The 13,697-nt window shown below is 42.7% G+C and overlaps 1 protein-coding gene across 1 annotated transcript in view; it reads left to right on the top strand.

Moving 5' to 3' along the window:
* LOC115082453 (WD repeat-containing protein 43-like) overlaps positions 1-13,697 on the top strand; it is an 88,565-nt gene that overhangs the window by 55,028 nt on the left and 19,840 nt on the right. The window contains exon 6 of the mRNA XM_029586682.1: positions 12,723-12,836. Coding sequence (XP_029442542.1) covers positions 12,723-12,836 — 114 coding nt within the window. The remainder of the gene's footprint in view (positions 1-12,722; positions 12,837-13,697) is intronic.

Below are 13,697 nucleotides of genomic sequence, written 5' to 3'. Positions count from 1 at the left end.
GACAGTTTCAAAACAAAAGCATTGGTGGCAATGACGGCGTATTTCCCCCCTCTCCCATCCACTCTAAAAGAGTAACATTGGTGACAATGGATGGTGCAATCTACCGTCTTCTGCTCCACCCATATCCCCTCAGTCACTGGCTTCTGTCATTTCAAAACAGGAGGAGAAGGATGACAGCCTTTCAGATTCTCTGGCATGTCCTCTTTCCTCCCTTGTTGGGGCCTAAATAGCACACTTTGAACAACTTGTTTCAGAGCACAGCACTCAGGGCTCGGGAGGGGAGGAGGGAAGATATACTGGAGGAGCTGCAAAGCTACCATCGTTATCCTTTTCGAAATGATCAGAGCCAGTGAGCAAGGGGATCTGGAGGGGGTAGGACGGTAGTGAACCAGAGATTTCCAGGAAGGAGTGGGGTAAGTGAACTGAGGAAAGTGAGGGATTCGGGGTGGGGGGGGGGGGATGGAACCCAGGGTGAGAAGGGGGTTTGTGGAGGAAAACCAGGTGAATGAGGGGCTTGTGGGATGGAACCCAGGGTGAGTGAAGGGTTTGAGGAAGAGTGAGCCAGGGCTGGGGGAGGAAATGAACCACATGGCAGGGTTTGTTTGGGGGGGGGGGAACCATGTGAATGATGGGTTCATAAGGAAGGAGGGAGAACTGGTTTTATGGAGAGGAGAAAAGGATCCAGGGTGAATGGGGGGGAGCAAGAAGAACGGAGGGAGTGAAATGGGTGAGTGGGAGGATCAAAGTGGCTTTGGAAGGGGGAATAAAGGAAAGAGGGTATGGGAGTGTGATGAAGTGGGGGGCCTTTGGCTTCCCTCTTAGTCATTCCAATTTTCCCTCCTCCCCCACCCCCCCTTCTTCCCACTTCCCCACCCCTGATACTCCTTCAGTCCCTTCTCACTCTGACCTGCATCCCTTATCTGTCTAACCATCTGCTTCCTTCTTCAATTCCCTCTTCTGCAGTCTCTTCTTCCCATTCCCAGATCCCTTTTCCTCTAATAAAGAACCAAATAAATTAACTGGACAGAGAAATTTCAGAAAATGACTATTTATATAAAGTAAAAAAATAATTTCCTAGCATGTAGCCAGATGGACTCAGAACCAACAGGGTATGCTCCCCTGACAGCAGTTGGAGATAGAGACAGATTTCAAAGCTGACGTCACCCTGCATACACCCCTGCAGTGACCTCAGTCCTCCAGTATTCTCCATCTCCAACAGATGGTGGACGTGTCTGTGCCCTTTTGGGCAGTCTAACCTTAGTTTGAAGTAATCACAATTAATAAATATTTGACTTTTCAAGGTGAACGGTCTCATTTTTTGTTTTTTACCCATCTGTGGCTACACTTGACCAACCCAAGAAGGGAGGCTGCTATCACCCCATCCTGAACCTCGAGTGTCAACCAACATCTACGAGTGAATCATAGTGAATCATTTTCACATGGAAACATTATACTCAGTGATAATGGCCGTACAGTCGGGAGGGTTCTTAACCTCCCTGGACCTATCCGAGGCCTACCTACATATACCAATCCTTTAAGAACATAGTTTCCGTCGCTTTGTGGTACTGGGTCACCATTATCTGTTCTGGGCACTGCCCTTTGGCCAAGCCACCACCTCCAGAATATTTTCCAAGATTATGTTGATCGTAGCGGCAGCATTGAGGAAAGAGGGAATCCTGGTGCAACTGTACTTGGATGCGCCAAACACACTTATGGGCGCATCTCCATGGGTACAAGAACACTATACTTGGATTTTGTAGAAATTATAATTTTTTATTGAAAAATTTAAGTATTCTTGGGAGATGCTGGATGCCATTTCTCTGACAAGCTGACCAACCAGCATCTGTTTTGTATACATGAACTGATTTTTCTTTTATAGGTAAAATACAATACAATACTAGGTCAGAAATTCTGAAGTTGCGTGATCACTTGGAGTATCATTTACATAGGCTGTCATGTCTACAGCATGATTGTTATCCCTACATTATCCTGACCAGTTCTCCAAATTGGGGCCCATTTACCATCACTCTTTAGATGATCCTTTGTTCTGTTAAAATCTTGCTGTTCGAAAGGTCCGAATGAGAGAGAGAAGAGATGGGTGAGAAGTCACTTTGCCTTGCAAATTACCTTTTGGAGCCTTTGAGTTGCGGGAAACTTTACCATCAGCTGTTCCCAGTTGCCGCTGACGTCACTTGGGGGAGGGTCCGGTAAGGTTCAAAACTGGAACCCCCTACGGTGCGCAGCCGACGTTTGCTCGCTGCCGAAGTGGCGTGCGGCTTTGTCAGAAAAAGAAGAATGGTTTTCTGTTCGACTTTCTTCTTAACCATAGCAATTGAAAAGTTAATCGTAAGTAAAATTAAAATCTCCCTCTCCTGACCTCCATGTAAGACATTGATATTTGGTAATAGTGTCACAAAGAACAGGAAAGTGTTTAATACCCAATGCCTCATACAAAGCGGAAGGCCCGCATAAGGGAAACGATGGCTTTGTCTCCCATATTGGGTCAAACCCAACCTCAGATATCCACGTTTTTTGTGCCTGCAACAGGATTGAACCCGGAGGACAGGGCCATTGGAGAGACAGACTTGGAACGAGAGTCAATCTCTCCGGCCGAAGCTATCTCGTTGAGCCCCGGGGCTCCCACTACTCCCACTCCACCAATATCATCTAAAGGAAATAATGGACCCTTGGCTTTAGAGCCAAGTAATATTACTAACTTGGGTGTAGGGATGAAGAACATTACTGCTAAGGGTGGTGAGGAGAAGTCTAAAACAGATGTGATTATATCTTCTAGTGTCTCTGAAGTTATCATGGATGTTATTTGGGCTGCTATTAAATCTCTTGAAAATGCGATAATAAACTTAACAAAAATTCACACTGATAGTCAGCAAAAGGTTATAGCGATAGAAAAGATAGTTACTGTTAATAATGAAAAATTGGATAAACAAGAAGCAAGACTATCCAAATTGGAAGAAGTTCAAAAAAATGTAGTTAAATCAGAGTGTTTGAACGAAAAAAGATTTGAATATATGAAGAATAACTTAAGATATTCTAATTTGAGAATATTAAATTTTCCTTTTCAAAGAGCTATAGCCCCAAAAGAAATGTTTAAGGAATATTTAAAGCAAATATTGAAGATGCCAGAACAGGCTATTCCTGCTTTTGCAGAAATTTATTATATTCCAAGTAAAAAATTAAAAAGAGATAAGCAGCCAGAACAATCCATTAATTTATCAGAAATTTTAGAAACGTCAATTGAAACAGATACTAGAGAGGGAAACCTTATTTGTCTCTTTCATATTTCCACCAGAAAGAGATACTGTATTGTGTTTATTTTTACGTAATAGGGACCAGAAATATCATGGCCAACAAATTTGGGTGTACCCTGATTTATCAAGAGAAACAATTGAGGCGAAGAGAATTTCTTAAATTAAAAAGTGATTGTTTGTTAAGAGGAGTAAAGTATTATCTTCGATATCCATGTAAATGTGAAATATGGTATGAAGACAAGAAATATCTTTTATGAAGTCGCAGCGTGGCAGACATTCCTAGACACACACCCTTTAAAGGCAGTTAATGCGTGAGAGCAATCAGTATAAACTGTTGCATTTAATTTCTTTAGTGAGTGTGATAACTCTGTTTCTTCTGTAATACTCGCTCAAATAACTAATTCAATGTCTTACAATTTCTTATGGAATGAGTTACTATATACGGACTGTAAAGGCAATTAATGAGTAATTATATTCAATATGATACAACTATTATATCTCGGTATGATATATATTTTGTTTTTATAATCAGTAAAAAATTGATAAATAAAGAATTTAAAAAAAAAATCTTGCTCTTCAGGGCAATCGTTACATCTTAGGCTGTGTTTACAGGTGCTCCTGTAATGACATTCTTGCCTGAGGTTCTGACCGTTGGCTTCTGCTCGTGTGACCCTATAATTAGGCATCACAAATTGTCGCAAGCTTCTACTGCTGTCCAGGTGTCCTTGGAATTCCTCCAGGTCAGGCTCAGTGTAGGGCATTTAAAGTTCACATAGCCAGAAAGTCTAAGATAGCAGAGGATACTCCATGTTGGTTTCATGCTCAGGCACACACATCCCTGGTTGATCCGGGTCAAATCCTTGGAAGAGAATCTCCGGGTGACCACCAGGGTGACCTCCTTGCTTCAGGAACTCTGTTGGGAAGTAAACCTGGACAAGAGTAGTCTCAAGCCTTCCCAGTCCTTGGAATATCTGGGAGTCTGGTTCAACACCAAGCAGGGCAAGGTCTTCTTTCCAACCATGCAGATAAGAAGTTGATGTCCCAGATGCCACAGTTGATGAGCTCAATATGCCTGATGGTGTGGAGCTATCTCCAAGTTCTCTGTTTGATTGCAGCAACCCTGAAAGTAGTGCTGTGGGCGAGAGCACATGAGACCACTTTAACACTCACTGCTGTCACATTGGAACCCCCAGTCTCAAGACTATTTGATTCGCCTCCACTTGCCGATGGGTGTGTGCTCTCGGCTCCAGTGGTGGCTGCAGGAAGCTTATCTGACCAGGGCTGTGCCCCTGTCCTCACCAAACTGGCTGGTCCTCACTACAGACAGGAGTCTCCGGGGCTGGGGAGCTCACTGTGAGGAACTGTCGGCCCGGGGGATGTTGGACCAAAGAAGAAGCCATCTGGAACATCAACCACCTGGAAGCCCGGGCAGTAAGATTGGCATGTCTACAATTCAGCCACAGACTCCGCGGTCCGCGTGATGTCAGACAGTGCAACAACTGTAGCCTATGTCAACAGCAAGTGTCACAGGAGATAGACCTACTTATGGAATGGTTGGAAATATATATATATACAGATGATTTCAGCATCCCACCTCACAGGAAAAGACAACATCAGAGCAAACTTTCTAAGCAGGGAGAGTTTGGAACCAGGAGAGTGAGTGTTGTCTGCCAAAGCCATTCAACGGATAGATCACTGGCTCCTCCCATCCATTGACCTGCTGGCCGCATCTCATAATGTGAAGACTCCCCGATTCTTCAGTGCAGGAGAAATCAGTGGTCCCTGGGGATTGACGCTCTCGTTCAGACCTGGCTGGAAGAGGGCTTGCTATTTGCCTTCCCTCCATGGCCCCTGCTGGGCAGGGTCATTCGCAGAATCAAGCACCACAGGGGATTAGTCCTACTAGTAGCTGCAGATATGGCCTAGGCGTCCGAGGTATGTGGACATGCGGAGACTCCTGGTGGAGACCCTCCATGCCTCTCACTGCACAGGAACCTGCTACATCAGGGACCGGTCCTTCACAAGGATCCGACTCAATTCTGTTTTCCGATCTGGCCCTTGAGAGGGCTTGCCTGATGAAGCGAGGATGTTCTGCGGCCGTAATTGCCTCCTTACTCCATGCTCGGAAGTTCTCTACGTTCCTAGCGTATGTGCGGGTCTGGAGAGTATTTGAGGCCTGGTGTGAGGAACACAGTGTCCCTCCCCAGGCATTCAAAATCCCACTTATTTTGTAATTTTTGCATGTTGGCCTGAATAAAGGTTTGGCCCTTAACTCCTTGAAGGTGCAGGTAGCGGCTCTCTCCTGTTTCAGGGACGAGGTGAACGAAACCCCATTGTCAGCTCATCCGGATGTGGCCCATTTTCTGAAAGGGGTGTGACGTACCTTTCGCCACCCCCTACAGTGGCTGGTTACTTGTGCAATCTTAATCTAGTATTGGAATTATTGGCAGGGCCTTCCTTTCAGCTGCTACACAGTCTTTCCTTGCGTTTATTAACCTTGAAAACTGTGTTCCTGGTGGCTATATGCTCAGCACGTAGCATCTCTGAACTGCAGGCATTATCATGCCAGGAACAGTTCCCCTGGATGACTCCAGGAACATTACAGCTTCTTGCCCAAGGTAGTCTTGGAGTTTCATTTTAATCAGTCCATTTGGTTGCCGTCTTTGGATAAGCTCAAGGAAGTGGAGGAATACCGCCTCCGTCATTTGAATATCATTAGACTTTTGGTGCGGTATCTGGAAGTTTCAGAAATGCTCGGAAAAATGGACTGCCTGTTTGTCCTTCATGGTGGAAGGAAGCAGGGCAAACCAGCTTCACGGGCTACCATAGCTCGCTGGATTAAGGAGGTGGTCATGAGAGCCTATGTGGAGGCAGGAAAGCCATTACCTTCTCAGGTTAAAGTTCATTCCACTAGGGCTCAGTGGGTCTCATTGGCGGAAGTTAAACTGCTGTCTCCTGTCGATACCTGCCAAGCAGCAACATGGTTCTCCTTGCACACCACCTCCAGGTTCTATTGCCTGGATGTACAGGCCCGAGAGAACACAGCCTTTGCAAGGGCAGTGGTAACCGGATCGTGGGCAGCTTCCCGCCCTGGTCAGGAGAAGCTTTTGTACATCCTATTGGTCCTGAGTCCATCTGGCTACACACTAGGAAATGGAGAAATGACTTACCTGATAATTTCGTTTTCCTTAGTGTAGACGGATGGACTTCTGCCCTCGGCTGCCCAAGAACTGTGCCAAGAATTCACCCGTGGAGTGGATATCGAGTCCAAGAGATTATGGGTAAGCCTTGATGCAGTCCCTAGATCAGGGCACCTATATTCTTGCTGGGGTTCAGTGTTTATGACTGGTTAAGTAAAGTTATGGTTACCCATTTCTAATCATTTTTAACTATTTTGAATAAAGTTTTTTCACTAGTAGTTCCACAGTGGCTTTTGAAGAGAATACTGGAGAATACTGGAGGGCTGAGATCACTGCAGGGGGGGTGTATGAAGGGTGACGTCAGCTTTGAAATCTGACACTGACTCCATCTTCTGGCAGGGAAGCATAACCCATTAGTCCTGAATCCATCTGTCTACACTAGAGAAAATGAAATTTATCAAGTAAGTAATTTCTCCATTAAATTGCCATAATATTGCCAAATTATGTAAATTTGCTACATAATTTTTGCAGAATTTTGAAAATATGCCATAGAATTTGCAGGCTCTTATCGTAGAATCTTGAAAAATATGCCGCTGGAAACCAGGGACTCTTAACTATTACAGCTGTGGTTGCATGTACCCCAGGGAACAGCAGTCTCATGCCTGGAAGGTGTGAGATCTCTAGTGAGCACCAGTGTTCCAGATTTCTGGATAAGCTACAAATGTATTGGGCATCAGTTTTAGAAAAGAAGTGGCCCTGAGGATAGAGGATTGGGGGCTTTTACAGCTCCTACAGCCTCCAGACTTCGCTAGTACCTCTGGTTAATGAAAATACCCGTGACCTCCCCCTATGTGCTTGAATCGCAGCTTTAGGGTCTGCATATAAAGTAAATGAATTACCTTAAGAAAATTTCCCATGAACCCCATTCTTTCCAAGACTAAAAATAAATGCCACTCTACTTGATCGAAGGCCTTTTCTGTTGAAACTTATCACAAAAGGGAGACCTAATTTAATAGTTTGATCCATAACTGTTAGCCCCAAATCAACATTTATAATGAGTGGTGATGGCGAACAAATCCCACCTGCATTTCAAGTATTAAGCAAGATAGTACTAATGTGCTAACCTATCAGCATAAATCTTTGCTAATAATTTGATGTCAAACTTCAGTAAAGAAATAAGGCAATAAGATGGCAGGTTGGGAGGGACCCTTCCCTGGTTTTGGAAGCACTATCAACACCAAGTTGGAGGCCATAAAAAAAAAAAAAGCCTGTCCTCGATAGAGATGAATAGGAAAATAAAGGGTCCACAATTTTATTTACCAGAGTATGGAGAAATTCTACACTAAACCCATCGGGGCCTGGAGCTTTGCACAGACCTGCCTTTTGTATGCCCACCTGAATCTCTTCTTTAGAGTGTGGTGCATTCAGCCTCTCTAGCTGATCCGCCTACAACCGGGGAAGCTAAATCTCATCCAGAAACTGACGGACTTGCCTACTCACCCTCCTGGGTTGTATATAGCTCTCGGTAAAAATCCTCTAAATTCTCCAATATATTCTGTGTACCATTTACTAAAGCTCCCACAGAATTCTTTAAAGTCATAATATGGTTTGTTCCCCTACTACCTCTAATCAAATTAGCCAATAATTTCTGAGGCTTATCACCAAATTGACACAGTTTGTATTTAAAGTAAAACAGATTTCTTAGCCCTCTGTTAATGGCCATCTGTGTTGCTATAATTTTTTCATTATTCTCTGGGACTTCTTGTGAGATATTTTGTTTTCCTTTTGTAATTGCTTTTCCAATCAAAATAATTCGGCATCAGATTGAACTTCCGCTTTTTAATTGTGTATGCTTTGATCTTACTCCATAGAACCACCTTTGCTGTTTAGGGTTATCCAAATGGCCACTATTGTGAAACACAAAATAATCCCATCTATTCCTAAGAAAGCTTTAAGAGTTAGGAAACTGAGCTAAATACATGGGATACTTCCATATTCTTTGACTTAGTGATTCCCTGCTCCATTGCACCTGTAATCAAATGGAAGCATGGTCAGATATCTCTATGATTAATCCCAGCTGCTATAATTCGTGAGAAAGTATCTCGGGTTAATCAGTAATCAGTTCTTGCAAAGGTGGCATGCACCATTGACAAATGAGTGTAATCACGCTCTAGGAGGTGCAGTATTTGCCATGAATCCACTGTTTCCAATTGATCATTTAAAAATGGAATCCCTTTTCATGAATTAATCTTTGTCACTGATTAACTGTGGGATTTATCCAGTAAGGGATTAAGAACAATATTGAAATTTACCACAAAAATTACAGTACGAGAGTCATATATAACTAGTTTCTTAACTAGACCTGTAAAAAAAGGAATGATCATAATTATTGGGGCCATAGACATTACATAATACTACGGGCTGCCCTAAGATCTTTAAAAATGCCCTTAACTTGGAAGGGGGCAGTTGTTATGCACTAAAATCACTATACCAACTCTCTTCATTGCAGCAAAAGGCAACCAAACATTTTTTTATTTTATGTGCTCTGCATCGGAAAGGGGCATTTCCTGCAATAGGATCACATCAGCTTTCCACATTCCAGGAAATCACTATAAGTGGAGCATTATTCATTCCACCCCACTTAAAAATTTCCCTCTTTCAAAAACCAAAGAACAAGAATGAACAGTTTCATCATGTAAGCAAGAGTCCCTCAGCCTACGCCCCCACTTCTAAATTGTACTTGCCCAAATCCTTATATTTAGATAAATCCAAGTGTGTGTAGATCGGCTACTGATCTACACACACTTGGCTAGATTGTTTTAATGCCTGATCTTTTTGAGAGTAAGACTATTTGTTAAAGTAGTTTACTAGTGCTCAGAATTGTCTGATGTATTAAGTACCAAAGAAACCCTTGAAGGTGGCGAGAGTAAGGAAGAATTGGTTGGAGAGGTGGATCAATACCATGATCTTAAGAGAGTTTACCTTGATAAATAGTGCACTCCATGACTGGTCAAGGCAGTGATGAGTGAATGTGTAACTGGCTGTGTGGGACTGTAAATAGTTCATTGTTACAAGATCATCTATAAATTGTCTTCAAAGGTCTGTGATAAAGTCAATATAAAAAAAAATTAGATCCAGGACAATATGAAAGACCTATATCAAATTTACCTTTTCTGGCTAAACTTATAGAAAAGGTGGTGAGTAATCAGTTGTCAAAATTTTTGGACATTCAATTGGGTTTTCGTCCCAGTCATACACTGAATCGGTTTTAGTGTCTGTCTTATGTATTTTAGATTCTGGCCAGTCTTTTTTTAGTCCTGCTAGACTTATGTAGTGTGTTTGATTTGGGAGCCCATCATATTAAAAGTAGGGATTGTTTGTGGACTGCTTCCTTTTTTCCGGATCAATCATATTTGGTACAATTTTTCTTCCCCTTTTTCATTAAGGACCTTAATGCCTTGTGCTGTTATTGTTTAATATTTTTATGCAATCTTTAACCTAGGGTTTATGAAGAAACTAGGTGTCTGGCATATTTAGGCTGACAGCATTCAGTTCTTGGTTCCAGTTGATGAAGATATTGAGTCAGCATTGTTTTTGAATTCCTGTTTGATTGAATTGTTTACCTGGTTTCAGAAGAGAAGTCAGTTGATGCTCAACAAGTGCAAGATAGGAGTTACCTATTGGGAATAATTTAAAAAGACTTCTTTGTTGGCTCTTCAGCTAGTGCTGGAGGGGCATATTATACCATTCTCTGCAAAGGTTAAGAGTTTGGGGATAGTAATTGATTCTAGTTTTTCTTTCAAACTTTTGTAGTTTTGCTTGCTCAAGTCTATTTTCAATAAAAATGGTTTGTCAGTTATGTACATATTTGGATCGTGAAGCACTGAAATTAGTGGTTTATGCATTTGTCATTTCATTGTTCAGTTATTGTGATATTTTGTACTTGGGAATACTTGGTAAATTGATTTATAGGCTTCCGATGACACAATATGACTGTCTGAGTGATTATTAGGAAAATCTAAATTTTGAGAGAGCTACCTTTCGGCTCCAAATGCTTCATTGGCTTCCAATGTGGACAGAGCCAAATTTAAATTAGCATTTTGGACTATGAGGGATCATGACCCATTGTATCTATGGGAAAAATTCAAATGCTATCAGCCAGGATGAGCACTGAGGTCTTCCCAAGGGTGTTTTTTGACTTATGTCTCATCTTCAGAGCTAAGACTGACACATTTTGCAACTAGGGCTTTTTCACAGATGGCGCCTTTGCTTTGGAATGCGCTACCTGCGCAAACTAGACTAGAGTTACACCTTTTAAAGTTTTGTAAGCAGGGTAAGAACTTTCTTTTCCTGAAGTAGATGTAAATGGGTTTAGAAGGGCAATTTTGAAGCAGGTTTTTGAAGCAGATATTTGGGGTTTTTTGTTCTAATTCTTGCTATTTTTATGTGTTTGGTGGATTGTTTTAATTTGTGCTATTGATTTGTTTTGTTTACTGATAATGATTATATACATTATGTAAACTACACTAGTTTATTACTAGTAGACAGTATATAATTAAATTGCGCACTGTTGTGCACTAGGGATGTGCATTCGTTGGTCAATTAGTTTCAATGGTACGCACGTATCTCATGAATGGAGGTGCACACAATGGATAGTATGTACATACATCTGTTGCCAGACTACATACACGCACTATCCATTTGTGAAATACATGCGTACTGCTGAAACAAATTGATCAAGAAATACACATGCTTATTGTGCATTGGCTGGTTTACAGATTACAGACTGTCGAGGCTCATTAAGTGAGAGCTATAATGGCGTCAGTGGCTCACCTCAGGGCCACTTATATTGAAGACTTTTGCAAAGCTGCGACTTGGTTGTTGTGCACACCTTTACATTTCCCATTAATGTCTGGGCATCATATCAAGAGATGACAGTAGTTTTCAACAAGCAGTTCTGTGCAGTCTGTTCACCCACTTGTCCACTCTCCACTGATGTGGTCCGGTTTTCTTTTTTTTTTTTTTAAACTATTGCTACACTGTGCAACCCCCAGCTTGGGATTCTCCACATGTCATGGCTAATTCAGCCCTGCTTCTCAATAGAGAAAACTAAGTTTGCTTACCTTTGACCAGGGCTCTCCATAGATAGAACGAATTAGCCATGCTTATTACCCACCTGCCTCGCTAAAGTTAAGCTCACGCGACAATGCTTGGAAACCATTGCACATGCTCAGTAAGACTATGACTGAGCTAGAAGAGATTGGTCCACTCGGTGCTATTGGATGACATTCATATGTCATGGCTAATTCATCCCAAGGGGCAATTTAGAAGGGGAAGAATCTGTTAACTAAGATGCCAGGATCTAGCCCCCACCCCTGTCCTGTACAATTTAGGAGGAACATATTTTGAATTTAAAAAGTGAGTTGTCTGTCGTTTTTTTTTTCTTTTGTCTAAAGTTCCATTTATCCTTGGAAAGATCTCACTGATGTGCCAGTTTTGTAAAGATTGGGGACGTGGAGAGCTTTTAGGTATATTTAAGTCTCCCTGCTTGCCCACCGGCTGGTGTTTTCATACTCTTGCAGTGAGAGAACAACAGATTCAGTATATCTTGAAGTTGATGCATCATAGAGAATTGCTGATGATATGCTTTGCCTTAGACTACCTCGCATGTCACACACTCATCAACACTGTGCCAGAGAATGTACCAGGAGATCATACAGAAGTAAATATGATTGGGAGTCAGGATGAGCTCTTGTAAGGGAAGATGGCAGAGTGATGCTTTAAGGCAGTGTGACTGCTTTGCTCTACAGAAAGATGATTGTTCTAAAAATGCCCATGTCCTCTCTATCCTTGCAGGGTGCATTGAGCAATATGTTTTCTTGTGCTTTTGTCACAGATGCATGGACATGGAGCTCTGCCTTGCTATAGCAGATATTTGCTGCTTCTTTACTTTTACCAGCGAATGTCTGCTATAAGTGTTCTGGTCGTCATCATTCTGGGAGAGTGTTTGGGAGGAACACATTAAAAAAACCACTTTCTTTCCTCCGTCTAGACTTCAGGGCATGTCCTCTACTTTTGCAGGTTCAAAGACAACAGCACTGTGGATTTTTTTTAGATTCTGATCAAGTGATCTAGCGTTGCTTCTCTGTATCCAGCTAAGGAATCTTCCAAAGCATTGAAATGGAACCTGCCATGCTAGGGAGCATCACCTTGAAGTCCAGACTGGCAAGAGAATGAATAGAACACGAATTGACAGAGGGAAGACAAAATTCCCGGTCAGCACAGTTCTTACATGTGTTTCTCCCTTATGCAGTTGCCAGACTTGGTGCCACAGCTGGGAACGTTGTACCAGTTAATGGAGAATCGCGTGAAGTCCTTGCAGAAACTCTCCCGCCTGCATGGGAAACTCTACCTTCTGATCACACAGGTGAGGAAGGGGGTGGGGATTGGGGCTTCACACGTCAAACTCTGAACAGTTGTGAAGATTGAGCAACCTCATGAGATGAGTGGTAGATAGTGATATGGACAAATAGAGATTTTCATTTCAGACAGATCTGTTAGTCTGTGTAACCTTGTGCCATTCAGATCTGGCTTTGGTTATTGCCGTTTGAAAGCCTTTGATGTATGAAATCAGTTGGTGGTTTCTGTAGGGATGTCAACATGACTATAAAGGCACCTCCACGGTTTGGTGCAGAGTGTGGTGCCATTGCTGCAGAATGCGAAGAGAGACTAAGCCTGTGCAGTTGCAGAAACTGAATTACCTTTGCATTCTGAGGTGGTCCCTCTGGAGCTGGCTGGAGAAGCTTGCATTGCTGCTGCCCGTGTTGTATTTGTTCTGCAGATAAGCAATGGGCAAATAAAATCTGTTTTCCTCTGCAGGCCAGTCCATACAAGTGGGTTATGCATGCCAACCAGCAGATGGAGACTGAGATCAACTGACTTGCTGATGCCACACTCATATAGCACTGCACTGACATCAGTCTGCCAGTATTCTCCATCTCCAGCAGATGGTGGATATGCATAACATGCTGTGGATGTAAGCCTGTCAGGAGTGGGACAGGCAGGCCAGAGGCAGAATCCTGAGGTGGATTCTCCCTCCCCCAGCTAAGTGCTCCGGCAAAGTTAATTTGGAGTTGGAAGGGGAGCCCGGAGGTGAAGGCGTTAGCCCTCTCCCTCCAGTAGAAGTTTCACTTCCAGGATAGATAAGGAAGCCTTATGCTCATTTCTCTTTCTCCCCTCTTTTACCTTCCTTTGCCTTCTTTCCCCTTCCTTGATGATGGTGTCCAGA

The sequence above is a fragment of the Rhinatrema bivittatum genome, unplaced genomic scaffold (genome assembly GCF_901001135.1).
Source record: "Rhinatrema bivittatum unplaced genomic scaffold, aRhiBiv1.1, whole genome shotgun sequence".
Lineage (NCBI taxonomy): Eukaryota > Metazoa > Chordata > Amphibia > Gymnophiona > Rhinatrematidae > Rhinatrema > Rhinatrema bivittatum.
This window is presented reverse-complemented; position numbering and strand designations above follow the sequence as displayed.